This window comes from Trachinotus anak, unplaced genomic scaffold (assembly GCF_046630095.1).
Source record: "Trachinotus anak isolate AG129_WGS33_773 ecotype Australia unplaced genomic scaffold, CSIRO_AGI_Tana_v1 ptg000005l, whole genome shotgun sequence".
Taxonomy (NCBI): domain Eukaryota; kingdom Metazoa; phylum Chordata; class Actinopteri; order Carangiformes; family Carangidae; genus Trachinotus; species Trachinotus anak.
Window position 1 is genome coordinate 8,176,082 of NW_027273856.1, and position 27,954 is coordinate 8,204,035.

Genomic DNA, 27,954 nt, shown 5'->3' on the forward strand with positions numbered 1-27,954 from the left:
TGACAGGGAGAGGGCAGCGGCCTTGTTAAAATGCTGATAAATATGTTTTTATTTGAAATAAACAAACACAGCTAATTTTTTTATTTCATGTATTTTATTGTAATTTTTTATTTTGTAATTTTTTCTGGCTTTTGGGGAGAGTTGGGGAGAGAGGGGATAACATGCAGCAGAGGGCCACAGGTCAGATTCAAACCCCGGGCCGCTGCAGTTAGGACTAAGTTTTAATGGCATGTGCTCTACCAGGTGAGCCACCAAGGCGCCCCAGTACATTTCATGTATTCATTTTATTAAACCTTTATTTTGACAGGGTGGGACCAGCATCAGGATCCAGCATCAGGATCCAGGATACGTGTAACCAGGATTGGGTGTGTGGAGCATCAACCACTGGAGCAGGTTTATTACGTCCCAGTGTCAGAGCGGCAAGAATGAGACATAGATGGTGATTTACTAACGAGGGTTTTCTAGATAAATGAGAAGCAGTGGTTATAATGAGTCTCAGACAGGAAGTGACACCCAGCTTCATCATGTAGACGCTGTGGTGACTTCAGTAATTATCTCCAGACATGGAGACTGATGAGGGGCCCAGAGTGGAGGCAGCGGCATGTTATAGTCCACATCCCCGTCATCCAGGAGAGTTTAAACAGCTGTTTAAATTAAAGATTGTCATGTTTTTATTTTCGATAAATATTTCAAAAGGAACTGCATAATGAATGTTGTCCCCTTTTTATGTAGATTTGTTTATTATCATCATCATTATTATTATTAGTGGTGGTAATACAAGTAGTAGTAGCAGTAACTGTACTATGGTAACATTCTTTGATTATTATCAAATTCAAAATACTTACCATAGATTGAAATACAGTTACATACTGTAAATATGTGGTAATTTACTGACAGAACTGTGAACAGTATTGTGTTGTAAATGTACAAGAATTCAGTTAAGACCTACACATGTACTTCTAATAATAAACTGTAATTCTAAAATACAGTCAGAAACTGCACAAATACAGTACTTTGCAGGCAAAGCTGCTGCCAGTTAATTACTGTAAATTGACAGTGAAAAGTCTGACAGTGTAATTGTCTCAATGCATTCACAGAGAGTTGTTTCTCTGCGGCTGATAACACAGTGTAAGACAGTATCATCTGCGAGTGAAGGTGGATTTCATGAGTTGTGGAGATCACTGGCTTCAAAATGACAAATGAACCACAGACGTAGAGCTGTGAAGCCCAGAAGAGAAACCGAGAGGAGGCTGATCTATAGGAGCTTCCAGCTGCCACTCGTCAGGCTCACTGACCCCTGAAAGGGAGAGAGAAACAAGGGTTTGGATTTAGCTTTGGTTGGGACTTTTGCAAAGTTTAAGACACATTTTGCAGATCGCTGCTCCCTGCGCTGGTCGTCGTGCCACCGTGAAGGAGCTGGTGGAAAAGAATGAATCACCTCTGATACAGAGCCAACAGGTGAATGCTGTTCTTCAGTTTACTCATCTGACTCTGTCTCCATGGTGATATTTCAGGTTTGATGGATAAAGAGAAACTGCGGCTGGAACCTGTTGAGGGGAAAGTGTGATGATCTCTGTGGTGTCACTGTGTTTCTGTGGTGGCTACATGTGCACAGCCTGATGTCTTCATCTAAAACCAACATGCATGCAGCCTCCAGCCAATGATACATTGTGCATCATGGTCTTCATTTGTTGTAAACACTGCAGCTGCAATTATCTCCGGCTGTGGTGGCTGTGGAGGCACTGAACCGTGCTAATGCTGCGCTGCTGCATCAGTTTCAGAGCTCGGCCTTGAACCCATCCTGTAGAGAGAAGGCAGAATGTAGAGAGAAGGCACGACATGACTGCAGCTGCAGCAGATGTTTTACAGACGAGTTTAACAAATGGCATTCAGAGGAAGCTGCCTGTTAAACCGGTGCCAGGACACTGGACACTGGAGCAGCAGATACAACTCTGAGCCGAGCTGCAAGGTATCTGCTTTATTCCTGGGTGAAAGTCACCTTATTATGAGCAAAATGTGAGAGGAAAAAGAGCAATACACAACTGGAGGATACAGCCTGTCCTGCAGTGAAGTTTTACAGTCTGAAGACCACGGTTTCAACCACAACATGTCAGACTTTTCTCCAGTAAAAAGCAGTTGTCCTTGGTTTCTAACAGATCTCCTGAAAGCAGCCATTAGGGAAATTGCTGTGTGGAACGGCTCAAACTGGAAAATTACTGACCTGCCAGAAATCCAACTTGTCTGTGAGTCTGACAAGCTGAAAGTGAAACACTGTGAATCTGCTGGAACCGCACATCAAACAACTCAGTCCAGTATCCTCTGCATCATTAGTTATCATCAATACCAGGCTTCCATAGGAACAGTCACCCAGTTTTGTTACGTGCATTGTTAAAGCTCCATCTAGTCTAAAGCTAGATGTCTATGTGTTTCTGATTATAAAGCAGGTCTAGGTTCTATATTAAAACTGTGAAAGTATAATCAGAAGAGAGGCTCAGATCCTCTCTTCTGATTGGCTGACTGACCTGTTGTTACTAGAGCTCCAGAGAGAAGCCTGAGAGAGGAGATGTAAAACTACACTGAGATTTATATATTATTTATATTTATATATTTACAAAAATATCTTCTGATGGATACTAACACTTCAGATAAAACACTGGAGAAGTTAAAATATGGAGCTTTAACTGTTACAGCATCAACTAGTGACTGCTGCTGTGAAGCTGAAACTAGTTAAAGACCAAGTGACAGCAGACAGTATCAAGTTGAAGGCTGTGGTTGACTGCTCTGCTAACTGCCCCAAACTCTGATGCTAGCTTATCTCAGCCTAATGGTAGCGCCACAACTTATCTACCTGCCCTCTTACTGATAGGCTAACAGGGCAGGTAGGACCATGACAGGTGATGGGGATAATAGTAAACGATTACAGGCTCTGTACTGATGACTTTGCTCCTTCTGTTGACTGAAGATTTTTCTGGCTCTTCTTGTTGTCTAACTGGTTAAAGAATAGTAATGAAAATCTATTAACATGTTTTAAAATGTGCTTGTTTAAAGAGCCTCTGATGAAAATCAAAAGTTTCACCTCATGAACGTCCACATGATGTTTTTTTTTTATAATAAAGACACATGATGAGTGAAATAATCAGTCAGCACCATGACTGACTGTTTCCACCTTGAACTGCAGTGAACCAATGACAGTCTCATAAAAACAGATTCAGACAGCCAGGGATTCATACGTCATAGAACCTAAGGAACCAATCCTGTCACCTTGTGGGGACGGGGGGCGGGGCTAAATACACCTGAAACCTTGTCAGCACAGAGAGCCAGAGTTAGCATTAGCACAACCAGTAACAGTGTGTCAGCCACTGCTGGTTACAAGCTAACAAACAACATAAACAAATAAAAGATGCTAACTATGCTAACTGTTCTGATCCGTCTGCTGGTCTCTGATTCTGGTCTCAACAGACTCCTCATCTGAGTCTGGGTCTGACTGAGGCTCCAACATGAGGCTGAGTCTCTCTGATGTTTCCTCCTCTAACCATCTTCATCCTCTCTGCTCTTTCACCTGGACACCTGGAGCCAGCAGGTGGTGGGCGGGGCCAAGGCCTGATCCAGGAGGTATGACGTTTTTTGTTTTTTTTTTTGTGTGAAAACCAGATATTAATTAAAACCAATATTAGCAGAGGATTTGTACAGAGTTTAAAACATGTCTGAAGAGGAACTTAAAATAACATCAATTCTCTTTATTTCCTCTACTGAGACAGGATGAATGGTGATGTGTTGTACATGTTGATACAAAACTTGACAGTTATCAAAGGGCAAACAACAGCTGGCATTTTAAAGAGCTCATCAGCTTCATTGTGAATTTTCCCACTGTGGGACTTATAAAGGCGATCTTATCTTATCAGGGTAAAGAAGACAAAAGGAAGTCCTTCAGTCCAGGAAACACGCAGTCATCCAGTATTGAGGTGTTGGATCTCAGGTGGTGCTGAGGACTGAGTTGTTGTTGTCATGTCTGTTTTTCCAGCAGATGACGTGGAGCGGAGTGAACGCCTGGGCCGCCGCAGCAGGACGCCACGTAGATTCACGTTACTGTGATCCAACCAGGAGAAGCAGCAGCCAAGAAGATTAAGAGAAAATCAAATGCAGTGAGTCAGTGGAAAAATAAATTTAGTACAAAAACCCAAATGTTACAGTCTCTGTTAGAACAGACAATTGACACGGAAATTAATGACTGATTAAGGCTCTTATTTTGAAGTTAGCATCAGCTCTACAAATTCCATGGATTCATTTGTAGGACAAAGTATGAAAGTTGCTCTTTAGCATTAGTGTCTGAAGCATCAGTTTGAAAACCGAAGTCAAACCTGTGTCTGGTTCAGGAGGCCGACCTGAGCACACGGCTACAATCACATGACAAACCCGTGTCCCTGCAGCAGCCTGTGAATCATGGCGCTGAGCTTAAGCCTCCAGTGCTCTGCTGATGCTTTCGCCTCATGCCTCTGCCCACCTCACGCTGCTGCTGACAGCACTTCAACAGCACCTCCCCGCCATGTTAACCTTATCACAGCGACTCGTTGCCACATCAGCGTAATAATGTCACTTCAAGGGGTTTAAGGAGTGAATTACTGTGTCTGCGCTGCGTTCCCCAGCTGCTGCCACGACATTCTGTTCAGAGTCTGTTCGTCCTGTCAGCTGAGTAAAAACTCTAACAAACACTCAGATCAGCCCATCTGACACCAACATTCACGTCAAAGTCACTGAGCTCACCTTTTTCCTCATGAGATAAATGAAGGTCTGTATTTTCAGGTTATAGCTGCAGGGGAAAAAATAAAGTGAATAATAGAATAAATACAGCTGCTCTGACACCAGCTTTACTGCCAACAGAAACTCTGGATTCAGCTTCAAAAGCAGATCAGATAGTGGGATCTGATTGGATAAAATGCTCTTAAAGCTAAAACCTAATTTCAAAGCTCAAAATGAAAAAAAACACAAACAGCTGTGCTGCAGAAGTTTTGTGTTTGCTGCTTCAGAGTAAGAGTCTGTCCTGATGGCTGCTGCCACACAGATCTGCCTCTGGTCATTTCTTTGAGTTTTTATTGTGGTGGCTGATTCCTGGTTTGTGTTATGATGCCTGGACACTGGTGTTATGTGTAGAGTATTATGGGCTGAATAATTTGCATACAATACCCCCTGGATGTCACTACTGCACAAACTCTGGCTCCAAAAGACGTCACCAACTCAACATGACGTGTTTTTATGTGCTGTCATAGGTCTGCACCAAATCAACCAAACTACACAGTGTGTGTTAAAGTTCCCTTATTGATTCAGAATTTTAATTAATCACAAAAGTTGAAAAGTCCAATGCTGTAAAAACTGTAACTTCCACCTGAGCTCCATGTGGCTGTGGTTGTATTCACAACCACAAGAGGTCACATGTTTTAAACCTCTAAACACAGCACAGGCTTTTTTCTTAGTGATATATAATAATACTTGTGTGGGAAGATCAGACATTTCAGAGCCACTCTTGAGCTACAGCGGCGCCAACTGTGACTCATTACTTATTCAGTAAATGCATTTCCATCGCTACTTATTACATTTTTCTTCTGCAGAACAATCCAGTTTCATGTGGCTGTAAAAACATTTTAGCAGCAGCGAGAAGGCTTCACTAACTTCTGTCATCTCCATTTGATTTAGAGAGAGAGAGAGAGAGAGAGAGAGAGAGAGAGAGAGAGAGAGAGAGAGAGAGAGAGAGAGAGAGAGAGAGAGAGAGAGAGAGAGAGAGAGAGAGAGAGAGAGAGAGAGAGAGATTTATCTTCTGACGGGAACAAAGCAGCTGAGTTGGAGTTAAGAGGGTCCTCCTGGATGTAAACACCACACATCTGGTTTGAATCTCTCCTCTATCGGCCTGTCTGCCTCTCTCTTGTCATTCCACTATGAATTTAATTGCAGCTCCAGCCCTGCAGGTGACCTGACACACACACACACAGACACACACACACACGCACTTTAACTCTCATCATTGTAAAGATCACGATCCACACCTTCAGGTGGCAGGTGACATTTCAGTCCTGAATGTTGCTCAGTAATCATGTTGGACACCCCCCCCCCCCCGCCACACACACACACACACACACACACACACACACACCCCACCCCACCCCCCGACCTGGTCCAGGTCTTTTCTCAGTCACCTTAAGTTCAGGTCTCAGGTCTGTGCTAAAGGATAATCAGACTGGAGGGGACTCTACAGGACCTGATCTTAATGTGACTCCAGCAACATTCGGTCAGACAGCCGAGGGCGAACATTCTCACATCACTAAAACAACACTTTTCTCATCAGCCCCTGGAGCTTTGAGCCCTGCAGTAATGTCACTTGCCATTGGTTTATGTTTTCTTTATTAGTGCTTTAAAAACAGCCTCTGAAAACGGATCAGATCTTATTTCTCTATCACATTAATTTGTCAACACACTGAGTATGAATGAATAACTAACATCCCTGTATTTATTAAGAGTTGAACACACACACACACACACACACACACACACACACACACACACACACACACACACATCCAGTCCGGTGCCCCCCCCCTGCAGGTGGTGGGCACACAGGGATATAGTTGGGTCCATGTAATTTCTTCAGACTGTGCCCAACCGGGCGCCATGGGCCGTCTGGTTAGGATGCGCCCTGGACCCCGTCCAGTGGAGGTCCTTCAGGCATGTCTAACAGGTAGGAGGCCTCGGAGCAGACCCAGAACACTGGAGAGATTATATATCTCATCTGGCCTGGGAACGCCTCGGGATCCCCGCAGGAGGAGCTGGAAAACGTTGCTGTGGAGAGGGGCGTCTGGACTACTTCACTTGACCTGCTGCCACTGTGACCTGACCTCAGATAGGCAGCAGAAAATGGATGAAGTACATGAAATCACATTGTTCCACCGAAATGAAAGCAGCAAGACACAGAAATGTGTTTGATTGTCAGATTCAGAGAATTGGTCCAATAACAGTGGAACAGAGCCAGGCTAGCTTTCCCTGTGCTTCCAGTCTTTATGCTAAGCTAGGCTAACCACATCCTGACTCCAACATCTCACTCTGGAAAAGAAAGCAAATAAAATGTTGAACCATCCCTTGTGGGTCACTCTCAGTTCTGACTGTGATGTGATTTCTTCAGTAAAAATCACTGACCTGAAAAAAAAGGAATCAGTATTGTATGGTTGTCTGTTTTCACCCTCCCTGCTGGACGACACCGTGTCGACTGAGTTTGTGCTACTTGAACTGAGAATGTGTTGGGAGTGAAACGGCAGACTCGCAGTGCAGGTCTGGTCTCAGGTTCTCCAGCGTGGAGAGTGAAGATAAGTCAAACTGGCCGGTGAGTGGGAGGATCAGAGCGAGGGGCCAAGAATCTCATTCCTCCCCTGGGCTCCAGAGCAGGTTAGTTCTGCCACAGTTCAACTACTGCAGCAAATCTGCTGAATTTCAGGAAGATGTGGGAACGGGTGTTTTAAGTAGAGACAGGAATCTGAGGATCAGGTGGAGTCTGACTGATGGTAATGAAGCAGCAACTGAACCAAGCTCGACTTGAATTTTCCTCCTTGAGGGAGATGATCAGTTCATTTCTGAAGTGGTTTATTTAACAAAGTCTCTTGCATATGAAATAATGAGCATGAAATCAATGACACATAAGTGTAATCTGTGCAATGATGGAGGCAAGAGTGTTATATTATTCAACACAAACACAGCAAAGATGTTAAATTATTCACCTTGATATTACCTGAACAGTATTGTCCATTCACATCACACAGCTGTGTGTGTTTTTGTGTGTCTGTCTGTATTTGCTCACAGACATTAGATACTGTAGACATGACATAATCCTCTCCAAACTTCAGGTGTAGAGGGAGAGTGAACAACAATATAGTTTCCTTGTAGTGAATCTGAATGAAGAGCCAGAGGTTCAGTCCTGGGCCAGAAACTGTAGAGATGCAGACAGTCAGGTCACCGACTGGACGTGACACCTTGTGACCAGAATGTCATCAGTGTTTTATCGGTGATGAATCCGACTGACTTCACCGATCTGACCTTTCATCCAGAAACCACCATGATGTAACATTTATGGTTCAGAGACGGTTATTTTGACAACTGGAGGGGTTGTGATCACATCTGAGCTGGGTTCTAATGAATTTTCCTCCAGTGGCACCAGCTGGTCCATGTTTTCAGTAGGTACTGTCCAATATTTAAATCTCAGCTGTATTTTAAATACTAACAAGCCAACACGCTAAACTAAGGTGGCAACTATGGTCTCATGACCCTCTGATTATTAGCCAGCCAGCCAGCCATCCAGCCATCCAGCCATCCATCCATCTTCTGCTGCCTATCTGTGGTCGGTTCACAGTGGCAGCAGGTCAAGTGAAGTCGTCCAGTCGTCCCTCTCCCCAGCAAGTCCTCCTGTGGCGTTCCCAGGTCAGATGAGATATATACTATACTATAGTGTGGTCTGGATCTACTCTGAGGCCTCCCACCAGTTGGACATGTCTGGAAGACCTCCAGGGTGCAAAGGAAACTGGGCGGCAGGCTGGGTCGGGGGCCTGAGTGTGACAAAACCTGGCTTCACAGACTACCATGACTAGCATGTTAGCATTTTAATGTTAGCATTTAGCTCTAAGCTTCACAGAGCCACTAACATGGCTGTAGATGCGAAGTTAAACACAGTTCAACAAAATAAAAGTTAGAAAAAAATAAAAATCAATAAAACCAATGGTTGAAACACTGCTTAAAACACAGCTCTTAAGAGTATTGATCAAGTTTTCTTTTCTTATCTCCACAGGCGGTGTGATAAAGCTTTTTTCTGGCCTCAAAGGTAGAACTCAGACAGAGGCAGAAGAGCAGTGTAACAAAGGCAGTTTGTTGTAAACCTCAGGATCTGAGGCTCGAGGCAGGGGCAGGGGCTGCTGCAGAGCAGAGAGGGGACCTGGACTGGCGGATGAACCCTGGACCGACTGGGGTTCATGTACACAACACAGAGCTGGGCGAGGCAGAAGGAAACCTGGAGCACAGACAAATATTTAGGCTGGAGCCAAAAACCACGTGAGCAAGTTGACCATAGCATGAACACATGAGTGGACAGATGACCTGCTGGAGGGTGGAGTGGGGAACCAGAGTTCAAATACTGCAGGGCTTTGAGTTGATGAGCTGATCACATGCAGGTGTGCAGGTGGTTTTGTCAGGAGCAGGAGTCTGGAAGGCCACACACAAGAACACACATAGACACACACACACATACACACACACACACACACACACACACACACACACACACACACACACACACAGATAGACAGACTAGGGACAAACAGGAAACATGAGGATGAGGAGAACAGCGGGAACACAATAGGAAGAAGAAGAGGTGAAGCTGATTCCTGACAGCTCCACAGTTCAGAGGTGTAAAAACAGACGGCAGCCTCACCGGGTCTTTTACAGGCCACATGTGGAACATTTAAAAGATAAGCTGTGAAAATCTTGGTGATCTGACTGGAACATAAAATGAAAGAAGATCTCTGATGTAGGGAAGAGTAGAGTGATTTACAGCTTCATAAATGATACAGACAAGAACTTTCAAATCAATTCTAAAAAAGTACAGGTAGCCAGCGCAGCGCCTTGCCTTTACTTTAGTTAAGACTATGGTCACAACTTTCTGGACCAGCTGGAGTTTTCTTTTATAGTGTTTAGGTAATCCAGTAAAAAAGTAAAAAAGGAATCGGATAATGAAAGTGAATGAGCATTTCATCATCTTTCTGGTGTGTGTGTGTGTGTGTGTGTTTTAATATGTTTGCTGAGGCCACCAGTGCAGTTTCTCTCTTACTGCTTCTGGTCCTATTAAAAGAATCTGTTTTTATATATAGTTTGAAAAAAAATGGTAATTCATCCAAGCATTGGGCTCATTTTGGGAAAAAGAGATGTATAATTGTGTATCATCCGCATAAGATGGTAATCAGCACGGTGAAGGTTAGGTTCAAGTTTCAAGGGAATCTTTATTATCCCAGAGGGACAATTTATAGCAGAGTCAGCAGTGAGTAAACGCAATAATCACACAAACCAACCTCCACTCAAACAATTCACTCAAATGACAAAGTGTTACACATGACTGTTCAAAAAACCACTGGTAGCAGGGACAAATGAGTTTTTGAATCTATTGGTAGTGACCAGATGATACTCACTGAACAGAGGTGACTACGCTCAGCCAGGACCGACCGGGCCTTTTTTTTATGGCTTTGATTTTACCGCAGTCTCACTCTGTGCTTTCCAACCTGTTTCTCTTTTTCAGGGTTAGTGACCCAAATCAGCAGATCAATGAAAAGGTTAAAACAGACTCAATAAAACAAGAATAAAACATTTTCGTAAAAGAGGTGTCAACAGAAAAAAACCTATGAGCTTTCATACAAAGTATGTTTCCCAGTGGGAGCAAACAGCACAAAAACAAAACTGGGTCCAGAAAGCCTCCTTGAGGGACACCACCATCATTATTGTGGGACTGAAACCAAGTTCATACACAGTCAGAGAGACCCACACATTTCTCAAGGCTGTCACTTAAAACTTTGTGATTGAATGTATTGAACGCTTTACGATCTGAGGATAAGTGGCTTTGGAACCCGAAGCGTACTCAGACACAAACACAAGCACAGCTGGTGTAATACAATGAAATGCCTTTATCAGCACGATGCAGAGTCTGAGGGAGTCTGAGTCCTTCTGGGTTTGTGGGGATTTGGGGAGAGAGGAATCCAATGAGGGTTAGACAGTGTCCAGAGGTGGATGGCCTGGTGGCCCGGGGGAATATGCAGCGTGGAGGTGGCAGGTGAGCATGAGAGGGGGATGGAGGCAGCAGCACTGGTGCAGGTGATTACAGAGGCAGAGAGAGACACAGGTGAGAACGATCCAAAAACAACAAGGGGGGAACAAACAAAGCTTTTCTTCTCAAAAGTCACGAGTGATGGCCTGGAGAGAGTTACCACAGTGAGAGCGGAAAACAATCCGGTGATGAGTGGATGAAGAGTTTTTGTACTGTGCTTGATGAATGAGGAGATGCAGGTGTGCCAGATAGCCAGTGCTGCGCCCATACACACACAAAGGGGAGGAGACACTGGGAGGACAGACAGTTTGGCTGTGACACACTGAGACCTAAGAGAAGACAAACAGACAGATTGTTCAGGTCATCTATGATTTACAGTCGCCATAACCAGATTCAAGATTTCCTAAAATGCCTTTGTCGGTTAAATGAACAAGCAACTGATTAAAAACATTTTCCTCTAAAAATCTTGAAAACAATGAGGTCGAAGCCTAAATAAAGAGCCTTCCGATTAAGGTGTGGTGAGCTCATGACTTTCTAACTCCTCACCCTCAGATTTTTACATTTTCAAACTTGTAGTCTTCAGACACGACCCACACTGACTCAAGTGACATCACTTGAGGACATTTACCAGACTTCACACAGCTCCCTCTGGAGACACTAGAACCTTCTGCGGTTATGGAGTACGGAGGTACAGAGGTACAGGTCTTCTTTAAATCACATGTGTGTGTGTGGACACATTTGATAAATATGTGCCTGGACAGTTCTCCTGACAGGTGTAGAACAGGTTCTTTGTGCACTTTGATGAGTGAAGCCACATGTGAGAGATGTTTTCATGCTTTGCTGTGGTTCAGTCTGTAGGTGGTACAGTTCTGCGTGGGAACATCCAGATCCAGGCGTTTGTATTTTGACATAGCATCTTGTCTTTCCAGCAGGTGAGGTCAGCCTCACTGACCTCAAGCATTTTCAGGGGGGGGTGTGATGGAGGAGAGGTCCGACCGTGACAAAGCCCCAGCTGAGGGATCAAAGTCCGCCTCCATTCCCTGGAGACCGTGACCCAAACATGTGCTTGTACTTAAAAATCCACAATGTGTATCACATCTCAATGTAGTCAAGAATATAAGGACAGCAAAGTTACAGTTAAAACTGAGGCTCACTGTGAATTTGTGTGTAATGACTGTTACCAATAACAATGTGTGGACCAAACATCTATTAAGACCCAGAAGCAAACAAAGTCTAACTCATCACTGTAGCATGAATATTAGCAAACATGTCAACTTTCTCCATTGTTTTTGTTCTTTGGCCAAACAGCACTTCACTTTGGTTTTTTCTACGATTTTCAAGTCAAGAGGCAGACCAAAGAAGAAGCTGCAATAATAATGTTCTTGTCCACTGACGTGTCTAAACTTCATCCACTCACGGAGTTTCAGGCCCAATCCCAATGTCCACCAGCACGGACTCACAGACTCTGAGACGCGTTCCCGTGAAGTCCATGAGGTCTCAGGACTGTCCCATCAGGTCCACGAGGACTCTCCAGCAAGAAAAGTTATGTGTTGTGAAGCCACACTTTGCAACACAACAGTAAGGGAAGGAACAGCATGTGATGCAAAGCAAAAATCCTCCATAGACCAGAAAGTCTCATTTCAGTTCGGCCTTCGTGGTCTCTGAAGGTGTTTTGGGACACAGCTTGTGTGCAGTTATTTCTCCTATAATGACATGATGATGAATTCCAAATGCTTTCATCAGATCTGATTCAAAATTATCTCTATCATTTACAGTCAGGGAGCAAAGGGAGGGAACACCCACAATTATACACAAAGTAATGTGATGTATCACAAAGAGCTGTCACTTTCCTCTTTATACTGTTATGAGCTCATGCAGCCGCTCACACTCACTCACACTCACTCATTCACCCGGTGATGTGAACGAAGTCTGTGAGGGCTCAGGACTTAGGCCCCACAGTGATGTCACAGTGCAGTGACACACAGGGACATGCAGAGGATATTAGAGGAGCAGGGGCCCACTGCCTGGAGTGAATGAATCCTATGACTGAGGCCGGTTTGAACAGTGCTGCACAGAGGTGCACCATCAGGACAGGCAAACCAGGAAATGTTTGGGGTCCCTAAGGGGAAAAGAGGCCCTTGAGGGCCCCTCATATTGGAACATGTTGTAATGACATCTATAAACCCTCTTAAACCCTCCATAAAACACTATATAGTGCACTGCTGTTGCCCCAAAACCTCCCTAAGGCGGGGGGGTGGGGGGGTGGGCTGATGACGTGAGCTGTTGCTAGCATGTAGCACGTGAGGCATTCAGGGAAGATCTGTAAATTGTAGCATCTACCAAAAGTCTGCATGTGAGGCATTTATGGGACATTTGTAAATTGTAGTGTCTGCCAATATTCTGCATGTGGGTGGGTCCAGTATCCTCACTGGTCAATTCTCCTCATGTTGACCAGCCCTCTGACTGACATCCTCACCTGTAGCTCAGCTTAATGCTACTGACAAAGAGGCACGTCCTCTGGGCTCTTTCACCTCCTTATTCCTCTCTTTCCTGCATTATTATTGTTATTATTATAACAAAATCTAACTCAAAGTGTCATAATAAAAAGTATTAAAGTGATATTTTCCTGTGAAATGTTGTGGAATTGAAGTAAAAAGTAGCATGAAATGGAGAAATAACATGGAGGTAAAGTACAAGTGTTCAAATTCCTCCACAGCCGCAGGTTCTGTTCCAGTCCATCCAGGTTTCATGCCAACAGTATCTGCTGCCAGGGCAGGTGCTGCTCAGTTGCTTCTTTCATCTGAAAACAGTCCACTGGAAGTTGTTTGATTTTAAAGCAGCTCCATGTTTATCACACTGATGTCGGCAGAGTTGGATGTTTGTCAGGATAAAAAAAAATGAAATTACAATCGTATAAATTTACTTAATAAACTTAAAGTAGCTGCCAGCTTTTGATCCATGCGCATAAAGTGGTTTAGAGTCGAGGCCTGAGGGGAACTAATCCGTTCATTCGTCTTCACGCAAAACAAATCAAATGCACCAATAAATTAGAGAAATGAAGATGCTGGGAGGATAATGAACTGAACTAATGTGAATGTTTGTGAATTTACAAGCGTCAGCACATTCATTTATTCCAGCTTCAGCAGCTGAGAGATGAAAATGTGATAAAGCAGCTGGTGAACGGATATGTACTGAACTAAAAGGTTCTTTAAGAATAACCACACCACACAGGCAAAAAGGGATGTTCAAAGGTAATATTGACATGGAGAAAACATTAACTCAGGAGTCAGAGAGAGAGCTCAGTGCATCACGGGAGTTCCTCCAGCAGTCTAGGTGTACAGCAGCATCACTAAGGGATGGTTCAGGGCTCACCTGAGCAGCGTTAACTACGAGCTTTTTCAAAAAGGACAGTTTGAAGTCTGATCCTAAATGTGGAGGGGGGGTTGATCCTGAACACAGCTAGTTCCAGAGGAGAGGGGCCTGATAGCTGAAGGCTCGGCCCCCTTCTACTCTACCTCTATAGTTCACAACTGAAGCTGAAGTGAATTTGTAAGTTACAATGATCATCAATCTGAATGTTCTGGAGTACAGTTGTACCCCAGGGATCAGTCCTTGGCCCGATGCTTTTTTCTATCTACATGCTTCCCCTTTGGTGGCATCATTGCCAATAATCATTGTTATGCTGATGATGCACAGTTTTATCTGCAAAGCCAAACGACCCTTTCAAAGTCCTAAACATAGAGGCAAAAAATGGTTGGGTATCAACTTTCTGCTGTTAAATAGTGATAAAACAGAGCTACCAAGTTGTTAGAGCAGACAGACAGGCATTTATCTGAGAATCTGACTCTTAACATCTATGGCTGCATTATTTCCATGTGTGAGTCATTTGTTATTCTGTATTCTCGTCTCATATGAAGGCTGTTCCCATGACAGTCTTTTTTTCAGCTCTGTAATATTGCACAAATCCAAACTATTCTATCATTACTTGATACTAAAGCTGTGATCCAGTTATTTGTGTCTGCCAGGCTCCATCACTGTCATGCTCTTTTCTCTGGTCTTCATAGTTGTGCTACTAAAAGTCTTCAGCTTGTTCACAGCGCTGCAGCCAGAATCTAAAATATTTGATCATATTACGCCCACACTGGCCGCTCTTCACTGGTTACTGGGGCAACCAGTGATTTTAAGCTTTACCAAAAATAATTTAAAAAAAGATTTAAAAAATACATAATGGATTCCTATAGGGAGATTCAAAAATGTCCCTATAGGGATCCATATATATCAATAACATATTTCCCAACATGCTTATCTGAGTTGATCACATTGTATTTTACAGCAGGCCCTCTTTACTCTCTCAATCCTGGTCGTTCCTTCAGTTAATAAAAATCTGTTGGTTTCAAAGCATTGATCATCTCTGGATGGCCTTTAATTACATGTTAGAGAAGCAGGTTCAGTTGAAATCTTTAAATCCACCCAGAGGAAAGGAAAATACAAAAATGAGACTGGACACAGTTGAGCTCAATTTAAGATCAATAAGATTTTTTTAATTTATTTATTTTGTATTTCTTTATCTCAGATCATAAGAACCTAAGATGGTCTTTTTTTCTCTCACTGCTCTGATCTTTACTTGTCTGAAAAATAATCAGCTCATAAGACAACAGTAAGAACCTTGACTGGCTTTTAAATGAGCCTGGACAATGCCTGAAATCGTGACTGTGATCAAATGAAGGCCTGTAAGCAGAACATCTGCTTTTCTTGTGTTTCTCCTATTATTCTCAGACTCACTCAGGTCTTGATCTCTTCTTTTGCTCCTTATTTCTCCTGGGCGGGGGGGGGGGGGGGGGGGGCTTGTTTATTTCTGTGAGACAAAGAAAAGACAGCAAAACTCTTCCTCTGAGGAAGGCTGATGATGAGCCTTTGCAGGTGCAGGGGTCAGACGGAGAGGAAGGTTGGGTTGCAGGTTGGGTTGCAGTGGTTTGTCTCCCTCTCCCTGCTCTGAATCCTCCTGTCTCTGTTCAGCTACAGCAGCAGTTTCAGCCACATGTGGATTTTTCGTTTCAGCGTTAATCCCTCAGCAGCTTTTTTTGCTCTTACTTCTGCTTCTCTGAAAAGATTGACAGTCCATCCTCTTGTCTCCTGCTTTCTTCCCATTTCTTTACTGCTTGTTGTTTTTCTTCATCACATGACTTTACAATGCCTGAAACAAATCTGCCTATTATGGAGAACACACCCTGGGTTACATTGTGCAAAAGTGGAATATATTTCTGCCTGGTACAATACCTTGAAGGGAAAAACTCTTGAACATATCTTTGCTCTTAAGTATCAGCCGCACTTTGTAAGATCCTACCAGTTCTGTTTCCTCTGCTTTCTCTTTTTCCAGCCGTTCTTCTCTGTTTTACTCTTAGATTCACACTCAGACTCGGTGGTTTCAGTATCATAAAGAATTACAGGAGTATTCCCTGTCGCTACCCCACAGGGCTTACAACTTTATAATCAAGGTTTATCTCAATACTTAAAAACACTTCAGAGGAAATGATCCATCACACCATAGTCACTCATCTGCCGCCCACTCCTGACGTCTGCAGGGGTCATGTCCTCTGAGTGTCGGAGCAGAGCTTTCTCTGAGCCTCCCTGAGACTCTGCAGACAGGTAACCTTCAGCCGTGACTGACATTTGTCCTCATCACTAAAGATGTTTTGGAAATTCTTCTTGTCTGTTGAGAATTTTTAATTCTCTTAAGTATTAAAGAGTAACTGATCAGGTGACTGATGAATCAAATATGCTTTAATTCACGTGGCATGGACAGAAAGACACAGCAGCTTATATACATCCCCTCCCTCCCGCTCCTTACGAGCAGGATGAAGAGACATCCACCATTAACCTAGTTACACTAGACAATGACAGACAAGTTCTAAATGACCACTACTTACCAGCTGTTTACTCACCAGTCTCTCAGAGATCAATGAAGGAAGGAATGAAGTTTGATGCTGAACTCATAGCATTGGGTAAACAGCTGTTAATGCTAACATTAGCTATGTATCAATAGCAGAACTTACAAATAGCGCCTGTACGGATATTGGTTTTCTCTAAATGACTAGTTATGTCTCTAATTTCCTGTTTTGAGAGCCTTAGGCCTGAACTCACTGAGGTGACTCTCCTCTGACCGTCTGTTGTCCCTGCAGCTGATGAAAATCAATTCCCACAATTCTCACTGTGCGATTAATCCATATAAACAATAACAAAAACAAAACAACACATTACACCTCCTCTCAGACTCACTTGAGGGTAATTTGCCTCCTGCATTTCAGTACAAATTATTGTATCGTAGCAATATAACAGCAAGTTATTAAAGGTCCATACAGTCTAATAGTAGATGTGTTTTTTGATTATAAAGCAGGTCTAGATTCTATATTAGAACTTTATGTCTAGCAACTCCCCTGGCACAAACCACAATCCGACTCTGAGCTGTGTCAAAATGCAGGTGACATACACCTCAGCTCTGTGCCAGAACACATCCTGTGTCAACACAAACTGAAGCTGCTGCTGCTCTGCTTGTCTTCTGCAGACTCTTGTTTCCCTGACTCTCTCTGATGCAGGTGGTAAATGCAAAGTTAGCACAACTTCATGCTAACTTTACGAAACACACCAGGTTGGAATATATGCCAGATATTTTCTTTAAAGCAGTACTGGACTGTAATGAACCAGATTTATCCTTCACTTCCACATCACCACATGTCCATCACAGTCTGTTTGAAGGGATATAAGATAAACCAAGCAAAAAGAAGAAGACAGGGATTTGGTTATGGTAACTGCAGGTTGCAAAAATACCTCTGTGTTTGTCGACCGTGCACTCGTGCATCCCATATTCTCATGACACTATCGTACCTCTGTATCTGCCGCCCTCACTTTAACCTTTGGCACCTCTCTTCTTCGGTCTCTGCTGAACTCATTGTGATGACTCTGCTGCTCCAGGAATGTCTGATGAGGAAAACTGATGGTGCTCCTGGAGAACAAAGTGTTCCTGTGCGACTGCTGCCTCCTTTATCCACACAAATCAGACCCAATGAAAAGATTAATCACACATCTCATGGGTCTGACAACTAATCAGATGCTGCAGCGCTAATTACTGATTTATCGACAGGAAACAACACAGAGCAGAATTATCTAGAACAAAACTGTGATTATTTTGTCCACCAGGTCGTTGTTTGTCCTCCACCAGTCTGTGATTACATCCTTTGAGTACCTTCCTTCCCTGAAATCCCATTAACACTTTTTTATTATGAACAGTCAGTGGTGTTACCTCTGAAGCACTCATTAGCAGTGGGCCTGTGGCCTGCAGCTCATTTTCACAGGTCTTACTTAATGACAGATACAGAGACGCTGCACAGGAGAGAAATTAGCATGAACCTCAAGTTGCATACATGTACACACATATAATCTTCTTTTTATTACAACTGTATAAAGTTGACAGATCTGCCATCATAGAAATATACATGTCGGGGAGGGAACTACGTCCTTACTGATCACTTGTGGTCCAGCCGTGTATCTGATTTTGACCAGGTCTTTTATCATTTTATCTCAAGTGTGGTGAACGAGCAGCTGCTCACTCTCTCAGCCGTAGCCGTGGTAACCAAGGTTACAGCGGAGCCCTTATCAAGTGTAGGGCCATGTAACATTTGAGGGAGAGCATGAGGAGTCTTAGGGTCCGCGGGACTGAGACCGAGACCAGTCCAGGAAGATCCTTAGTGTGAGTTTCACATGTGTATGTGAGAGATATGTAACAACCTCATATCTGAATACACTGGGTGAGAGGTGAGCGTGACTGCATGTCTGTGTCATTCAGATTCAGCCCAGACACTGAAACTATAGTGGAAGGTGTCCGTTTTATGTCATCTTGCTGGTGTGATGTCACTGTGACATCATCAGGTCCTTTCTCTGTGTGTTTTGTGAAAAACAGACGAGACGCAGAATCTCCAGACTCAGCCGCCAGGCAGCGTGTCTGCTCTAACCTGGTAACATGGGCGCCAAAATGAAAACTAAGATGTTTCGCAACCGCCATGCACACGCCACGCAACCAGTGTGTTACCTACCTGAGCCATGTGAGAACCTATGGGTTTGTTGTTGACCTTTCCCGTGGACAGCTTCAGATTTGAGACGTATTGCACTAGTTAACCTGTTAGTGTCAGTAACGCTGGAGACACACCGGGTGTGTTGTGCGTGCATTGCGGCTGCTGCTGATTTGCTGCAGTGTGTTCACACTGTGTGTCTGCTGCATCACTGCTACTGCAGCTCTGTCTGTTTACACAGAGTTTACAGGAGATGTGAATATTGGATTTCTTTTCATCTTATTTATTTCCTATTTATATTTAATCATGTCTATGTCATGCCCAGCCTCAGCCTAGACACAGAGACTGTATGAAGGTGTCAGTTTTGTCTAATGTTGCTGGTGTGATGTCAACAGGTCTTTTCTCTCTCTGTCTGTTTTTGCTGCAAGACGCATGAAAAATAAGTGAAACACCAAACTTCTACATTCTGCAACGCAGCCGCAACGGGAGAGACATGTGTCTCATGTAGGCACTGTGTCTACTCTCATCCGTTAACGTGGACACTGAAATAAAAACCAAGACATACCGCAGCTGCCACACACCCACAATACATCCGGCCTGACTGTCCACTGTCTGTCTCCTTCAATCTGCAATGAAAACTTCTGCTTAAGACATCTGACCTCTAATGAAACTTCCTTCGTCCAGCTCACAGGATTTACATCACAGTCTTGTCATTCCTCTGTTAGCACAACAATGCTAATGTTGCCTGGAAGAACTCACTCGGCAAAACTGTGAATGTTACCGACAACAACGGCTACTGCACCAGACAGGCTTAATGACGAATGCAAAACCTGTGTTGGTCACAAACTGAAAGTTTGTTACCTCGTTTTAAAGGTCAATATGTCATTTTCTGCAACAAAAGTATTTGGTGATATCATGAAGCAGTGTCGGATAATGGGAGTTGTTGTCTCCTCCTGGTCTGGATCCTTCAGTGTCAGTGGTTCAGGAGGTTTTGACCTGGAGCTGAATTCAGAGCAGCTGATTAGAACCAGTAAAAACACTGAATGAAACAGGTTCACATTTAAAGTCAGTGATTGGTCAAAGCTCTCAATTGACACAGGACGTCTCTGATTGGCTGGAGCTGAGCTGTCTAACATTTCTTCAACTTGTTTCTCGGATAACTTCAGATCCAGACGTCCAACAACTATAATCCTTCATCTGGTTCAAATATAGAGCTGAAAACCACCAAGGTGGAGAAAGAGGATCTGAAACATGAGACTTCAAACTAGATCAAAGTCAATTTAATCAACTTTCTTCAATCAGGACGAAATCTGCAGGCCAGTAGCTTCAAAACATAGCAAGGACATCCTTTTTTGCTCTGTCTTTGCTAAGCTAGGCTAAACATGTCCTTCCTCTGACAATTGGCCGTCCCTATGTTTAAACACACAGGCACCACCCACATGTGAGCTGACACAGTGCAGCACACAGCTTTCAGTTGAACAGACAGCATTCAGCCGACCTTCCACAATTTCCTCCACTGAAGAAAACACATTTTGAGAGATGAGACCAGAGCAAAGAAGGACTTGACATGGGAAGTACCGGCCGGTAAATGCCGTTTTTTAAGTTTTAGAATTTCTTTCCCAGTCCAACTGTGGAGCCAGTACTGGTCTGTCTTTACTGAGATGGAGAACCCTACGAGCTGCTAAAGGCTCCAGCTGGACTCAGAACTGGTTTCTCCTTCTCCATGTGTCAGTAAATTGATGCTACATAGTGTAAATGTCTGTTTTCATTAGTGATGGCTACAGTAGCATGATAAAGCTAATTTGCTGTTACCAATATTATGAATTTGTTCTGCAAATGTTGCTATCGCTAGCTGGCTAACAGTCAGTGTTGCTGTGGAGCATATCACAGCAATGCTAGCATGGGCTAATGGTTGTGTTAGATTGTTTTTTGTTGGCTCTTGTGTTCACAGAGTAACTTTATTCAGTTGAGCTTCTTGCTGCTGACTGGGAACACGACAGGGTAGCCAATGAAGCATTTATTTATTTGTCTTGGTCTGAGATGCTGGTGGCCTAGTGCGACAGTGCAGATCATTGACAACATTTTAATAACCAGACAGCATTCAGAAACATGGATCCATTCAAAATATGACTGACTATTGAATTTAAGTTTGTAGCAGTTACAGTGTGTATATTGAATGTCTTACAATCCACATCAAACAAATGTATCTAAAGTAAGAGCTGATCCCGTTTAACTGTCCTCATGTGCAGCTGATGTCCTGTTGTGAGATAATAATAATAAATCATGTTATAATAAACCACTTCCTTTTATAAGTTAGTTTGATGAAGTTAATGAAAGGTAAAAGTGACAGAATGCCTCATGTGTTGTGTTGTTGTTGTGTTATCACTGTATGAGGTGTCTCCTGTAGCACTACCACTAACTGATTTATTTGTGTATATATTTATTTTGTGTTTATCATTTATGTCCTCTGCTCTCTGGGTGAGGTGGGGCTGCACTCACACACACACAAACACACACAGAGCTGGACACAGAACCAGCTGAAGTAGAGATAACTGAAGTTACGCTGATGACAACCATCACTGAACTTTACTGTCAGTGAAATAAAAAGTAAAAGGCCAATCAGAAACCAGCTGTCTCTGTCTCCTGGTGTCTTCTACACAACAGCTAGTTAAGCTAACTGTTCACAGTTAGGAAAAGCTAAAACACATCTGTCTTAGTGTGAGTCTGACTGATGATCTTAGTTCACCATGAATCTTAAAATGAGGCAGATTGTTGTAAACTGAAACAAACTCGATCAATCAACTCTCATCCTGATCTGAATTTATTCTTTTCTAAAATTATCATTTAAGAAAAACATTTTTTTTTTTAGTAATGATAAAGACCCTGTAACAGTCTGAGCTGATGAATAAGGGTCTGGATAAGATAAAGATAAGATATTATTGATGCTTATGCCTACAGCTGGTTAGTGTCTGACTGTGGGAGGACAAGCACATGACAGTTCGCTGTCAGTCTGGTTTAACCAGTGTTATTGTGATTTTTTTTTTTGTCACAAAAATGTGAATGATTACCTTATTTGTCCGTGTTGCAGAGCTTTTTAATACCTTGTAGCTGATAAATATTCTCATGAAGACCTGAAGCTGTCTGCTGCTGCCTGAGAGTTTACACTGAAGGAGCTTTTGAGAAAAGATTTAGGTCTGAATCTGGACTTATTGATCAGGCCAGTTTGTCATTTAGATTTCCTGGAGGAAAACAGATTAATCAATAGAGAAATTAGTGTCAGCTCTACTTCTTTAACAAAATCAGTTTAATCTTGTCAGCATTTCTTCATCATGGGAAACGAACGTATTCAGTCACAAGTTCTGTGAATGAATTTAACACTGGTGAAAGCAGCAAGAGGAGGAGGAGCAGGAGGAGGAGGAGGAGGCTGCTATTTTCATGTCCTCATGAAGCAGACAGAGTCAGAGACCGGCTGATGAACATAGAAGGTACAGAGGATGAAATGATGGATAAATGAGCGAGTTTTCATTTATACTGAAAAAACTCTGCTCATAAAGGTTTGGACTGGAAGTAGATATTTGACCTAGATCATCGACCTCCAATCAGGTCTGCCAGCACACAGCTGATTACAGCTCCTCCCACTTATTAAGTGAATGGTGGGTGTGTCATCTGCCCTGAAACAAACACATTAAAGGATAATTCCAGTTTAATTTTATAGTTTTGTCCACTGTGTATATGAGTTATGATTTATTCAGCACAGTTACTGATGAGATCTGGCAGCATGAGTCCGTCCAGATCATAAACTACTGAGAGAAAACTGATATTAATCTCTGATTCCAGTCAAGGACTGGATGAACCCACTAGAGGGAGCCTGGTACAATTTAACTAAGGACTGTGGGAAAAGTATATCCTAAAGTACTGAGGACCTCTGTGACGTCACCCACAGGTTTTGTTGGGTGTCTTTCTTTCCTATACTTTATAGAGAAGGTCTTGACCTCCTCCAATTGGAAAGTGCCTTGAGATAACTTCTGTTGTGATTTGGCGCTATATAAATAAAACTTGATTGACTGATTGATTGATTGATGGATTGAAGATTTCTGAAGCTCAGAGTGAGCTGCTCCACCATTGCCATCTTGGCAGTTTCTGACTCCGCCCCTGACTCCTAGCTAGTCCAGAAATGGTCAAAGAGGTGGAGCATGTGTATATTTCGAATAATTAATTAACCAGAAAATTGTTGGCACACGGCAAACCTGAGAGTCTGAAGTCTTTATCCAGCTAACTGTGGCTAACAGGGGTTTGGTTGTTTTGCTGCTACCGGTTTTTACCCTGTTGACTTCTTACTGGTGATTGTGTTCTCACAAATATGGAAAAACTCTACAACAAGACCCAGTTCATAATGAACTCTAATTATTCTTAAATATCGTAATGTGAATCAGCTGACTGATGTTTTCAGATTGTTACCAAAGGAAACAGCTCAGCTCACTGATGACTGGACTGAGTCTGTGTACTGAGCTGTAGGAGGGATGACAATACTGAAAATAGGTCAGAGAGAGACACAGAGAGAGAGAGAGAGATTGAGGGAGGGGGAGACCCCCTCTGAGCCACTCTCAGAGCCAGAACCTGGTTTTGATCAGCACATTCCATTAGTCAATACAATCACAATGCTTCCTCACTGAGCTCTAGTGTCTGCTGGAGTTTTCTGTAAAAACTCCTCTGAGGATCATGTCTAAAATTACAGTATTCTTATTGTCACACACCCCCACCCTCCCCTCCCTCCACCCACAGCCTTTTCTCCACTTTGCTGAGGTGACTGTGAACGCCACACAGCTCTTTAATCCACCACTGATTCAGGGTCTAGAGAAAGTGAATGACGGCACCAAAGTACGCTTCAAATCTTCAGAGCAACAACAAACATCCACAACTACTTACTTTCTCTGGAGCTTTCAAACTCATTTAATGGTTTTTCTGAGCAGGTTCTGTGAATTCATCCTCTAACTGCCTGAAAGGTCAAAGGTCAAACTGTCTCCGTGGTGAATAATAAACTGTCATGCAGAACTCCTGTCATACCTTTTAATTCACGATGACTTAACATGGAACAGAAAAAAAAGACCTCAGTTCACAGTCTATCAGTAAAATAAAGACGTATTTCATGTTTGTTTTTTCTTTGGTTTATAAAATTCATACACTCTCATATCCAACCAGCACTTCTCCAGAAGAAAACAAACATACCTTTCCTCCTGTGTTATTAGGATTTTGTAATCTGAGATCTGATTGTTAAATATCTTTGCAGCAGGATCTGTGAGGTGTCGCACTGACTTCTCTGGGCTGGTCTAAGACCTAACCATCAGGGCTGCACTAATGAATTAGGGGAACAAAGTTTTGATTGATGGCCATTCTCTGAATGGGGTCAAGGTTAATATCGACTACCAGCCCTCTACATTCCTGGAGCAACATGAACATCTGCACTTGAACTTCTTTAAAGGAGAAGTGCTGCTGGACTGAACACAGACATTCCTCTGCACATCACAAGGTGTATGACTCCATAAACAGTGTTACAGTTTCTAAAGCATGAAACAAACATAAATACAACAGAACCACAATATACACAGAAAGTTTAGGTCTCTCATCAACCAGCTCAGACACAGTGATTGTTTTCCCAGCATTATCTCGTCTCCTTTCACCCACTGCTGCTGTGAGCTGACAATGCATCTAAATCCTTTTCACACAGTTCTCTACAGTAATATGTTATTGACATTAACTGAATCTGAGGACTTTGCATCAAGGAGATGTCATAGTCAAGTTTTTTTGTGGCTCTGAGCAGGATCTGGATCCAGCTGTGAGACGCTGATGTCTACTCACGCATTTCTTTTGACTTTACTAATGAAGACGGTGATATTTTATAACTATGTGCAATCATGAAGCAATCAGGTCAGTGTATGAAACATCAAAGCAGTTTGTACCACAAAGCAACCCCACCCTAAAGAGTCAGTGGTTTTCATTGTCCTTTCCCTCCCTCTGTTCAACAGTCAGTGTTCAGAGTGGTCAACTCCACATTCGGAGGGTAAAGCTTCATAATTCTCTCCTGTTTACAGAGTCTGTTTATATAAAATGTCAGTTTCTCTCGTCTCTGTTTAAACGGGGGTCTTGACCCCTGCTGAGGGGTTAGAAGCTCCCTGTTTATCATGGGCCCCGGAGATCCAGTGGTAGCAGTCACTGACATTTTTGTTGCGTGGCTGAACAGCACAGTTGGTGAAGTAGATGATGCCCAGTGCAACCATCACCACGAGGAAGATGCAGGTGGGCACCAGGAGGCCCACCAGGAACCAGGTGTTGCTCTGTTTCTGCCCATTGCCCTCCTGGACAGGATCCACAACATCACCGCTCTCCTGTGTCACCCCCTCGCTCTGTGGGGGCCGGGAAGAAGAAAGCTGGGTGGGAACAGATGGGTCTTGGGTGGGTCTAATCGTCACATTTTCCTCTTCCTCCTTGCCCAATCCCTCCTCTGGGAACTCAGGCTCTTCCCTCAAGGGGTACTGTTCTTCCTCTCCTTCCGTGTGGGAGCTGGGATCTGTCGGCATGTTGTGGTCTATGACTGAATCCTCTAGATTTCCTGGTTCCTGGCTGGAAGTGGTGAGCCCAGCCCACCAATTCCAGGCTCCCTCAGAGATTGTAGAGGTGGAGAGGAAGGGAAGAGCTGTGGTGGTCTCCCTGTCATCTTCGTACGAGTCTGGGGTAGTGCTGAAGCTGGTGGTTGGTGGAGGTGTGGTGTAGATGGTGTCAGGCAAATCCTTCAGTTCAGACTCAGGTCTCTCACCCCACTGAAACCAGTCAATTCCTCCACTGTTTGTGTTTTCCTGGTCATTCTCAGGCCCCTGTGTCTGAGGGTCCAGTGCTGAATCAAAGGGCAGCTCCTCCTGTGGAGCACTGGTGACCCAGATGACATCAGGGTTCAAAACTCTGGGTGGATCAGTCAGCCAGTCCAGAGACTGGTCTTCCTCTGGAGGCCAGTCAGTGTGGCTCTGCCGTGGATTCCAGTAATAGTCCATGGGGTCCCATACAGACCCAGGTTGGTGGGTGACCCAAGGAAAAGGAGGGGTGACGGCAGTTTGGTCATCTCCCTCCCTTCTCTTCTGACATGAGTACTGATCAGGCATGAGTTCATAGCCCTCTTCGCAGTAGCACTCAAATCCACCACCCTCATAATTCACACACATCTGCTCACAGGTTCCAGGGATCTGGCACTCGTCAATATCCTGACATCGGGTGGGGTCCTCAGGTACTGGTGAAAAACCCAGATGGCAGTGGCAGATATAAGAGCCTGGCGTGTTCTCACAAGCATGTTCACATGGGTCAGTTAAACACTCGTCTATATCCTCACACTCACCCTCATGATCTAGCTGGTAACCCTCCCGACACCGACATTCAAACGACCCCAGAGCATTCACACACAGATGTTCACAGGGACTCTGGAGGCACTCATCTACATCCAGACAGCTGCGCTCATCCGGATCCAGCATGTACCCTTCAGGACAGGCACAGCGGTACCCATCTGAAAGGGGCAAGCACTCAAACTCGCAGGGGGCCCCCTCACAAACATCGGCCAGCTCACAGCTCTGCCCATCGTCTCCCAGTTGATACCCGTCTGCACACTCGCAGTAGAGCTGATCACCAGCCGGCCGGCAGAAGTGCTCACATCCACCGTTATCCTGGTTGCACGAGTTGTGTGACAGAAAGGAATCAGAGCAGAGAGGGGAGTCTCTCGACCACCCTACTGAGCCGTCCTCCTTCACCATACACAGAACCGACTGTTCCTCCCTGGTGCCTGCGGGGCAGGGCACAGTAGCCACAGATCCAAAGGGTACATGGGTAAGCAGCGTGCTTAAAAGGTTAAATGGTGTTGTGTAAAGGGCGTTGCCTGCACCTTCGCTCCACAAGGCTGGACACATTCCTTTGTAGGCATAATGACAAAGATACCCATCTACAGGGACCGAGCAGGCGCCATCCAGCCATTTGAAGTTATCGCTCTGCTCTTGAATGCTGTAGCCCATGGCCACACAGCGCGGCACCATGCACGTACTAGGGGAGTGCTCTTTCTGCCAATTTGTGTACTCTGTGTCTTGGTCTCCTGTTGTCCAAGAGAAACCCCGCAGCGGGAGGGTAATGGCACACTGACGAGGCTGGCGCTGCAGGCCGATCCACACCTGGACCTTGGTGCGTGAGTGGCGCAGGTCCAGAGTCGAGAAGAGCATAGCGATAGTGGTGGCGTCTTCCTTGCGTTTGATGGTAGCTAGGTTGCCACCTTTCTCTTTGCATGCCCGCCATGAGTCCAGGAAGGTTTTTCGTTGGAAGTAGACCACGAAGCAGCCGTCCTGGTTACAAAGTGCATCCCTCTCTCTCAGGTCTTGGCCCAGGATTGAAGAAACTCCAAAGAGCAGAGGAAGCAGGGAGGTGAGGAGGAGAGCAGCAGCACTGCTCACCAGGGAGCCCATTCTTCTTCAGAGCTGAATATCTCTCCTCTCTCCAGCAGCCTTCACCCTCACTTTCTACACTTTTATGTCCCTGGCTTTGAAAGTTCCCTCAAACTGTGGTTTCTCTTGTCTATCTGAACTTTTCTCTCTTCATCTAAACCCACTGTCTGAGCTCTTCACTCTGTCCTGCTGAAACACATCTGAGCCGGAGCTGAGCGCATGCAGAGAGCAGGGAAGGAGGGGAAGAACGGGAGGAGAAGAGGGGGTGGAGGGAGGGATATACAGCAAGAAGGAGGGTGGGCAGAAGAGGATAGAGGGAGGGAGCTGAAGAAAAGAATTGTATGTTTTTGGAGGGTGGGGGGGGGGGGGTGGGGGGGGGCTGCAGTGAGAATATGTGTGTTTCAGAATGGGGGGAGGTGCAGCAAACTGTGCATTTCTGTCTTTGTCATATGGTTTTCATAAGTGCCGTTTAGACACAGTCTGACATACACACACACACACACACACACACACACACACACACTCAGTTACATGAAATTATTGCACTTGAAGAGTTTCCTTGTCTCTAATAACTGAAATGAGACTGAATTAT

General features: G+C 44.1%; 1 protein-coding gene and 1 long non-coding RNA gene across 2 annotated transcripts in view; one reads left to right on the forward strand and one right to left on the reverse strand.

The window, feature by feature from the left end:
* LOC139621558 (uncharacterized) overlaps positions 1 to 27,954 on the forward strand; it is a 292,521-nt gene that overhangs the window by 207,982 nt on the left and 56,585 nt on the right. The gene's annotated exons all lie outside the window — the stretch shown is intronic.
* Positions 23,951 to 27,599, reverse strand: cd248a (CD248 molecule, endosialin a). Its single transcript, XM_071478162.1, has one exon. The coding sequence runs from the start codon at positions 27,381 to 27,383 to the stop codon at positions 25,026 to 25,028; it is 2,358 nt and encodes a 785-aa protein (XP_071334263.1). The 5' UTR covers positions 27,384 to 27,599; the 3' UTR covers positions 23,951 to 25,025.

Bases quoted from the DNA above. Each gene is read 5' to 3' on its own strand.
- cd248a (XM_071478162.1), bottom strand. From the start codon at position 27,383: ATGGGCTCCCTGGTGAGCAGTGCTGCTGCTCTCCTCCTCACCTCCCTG.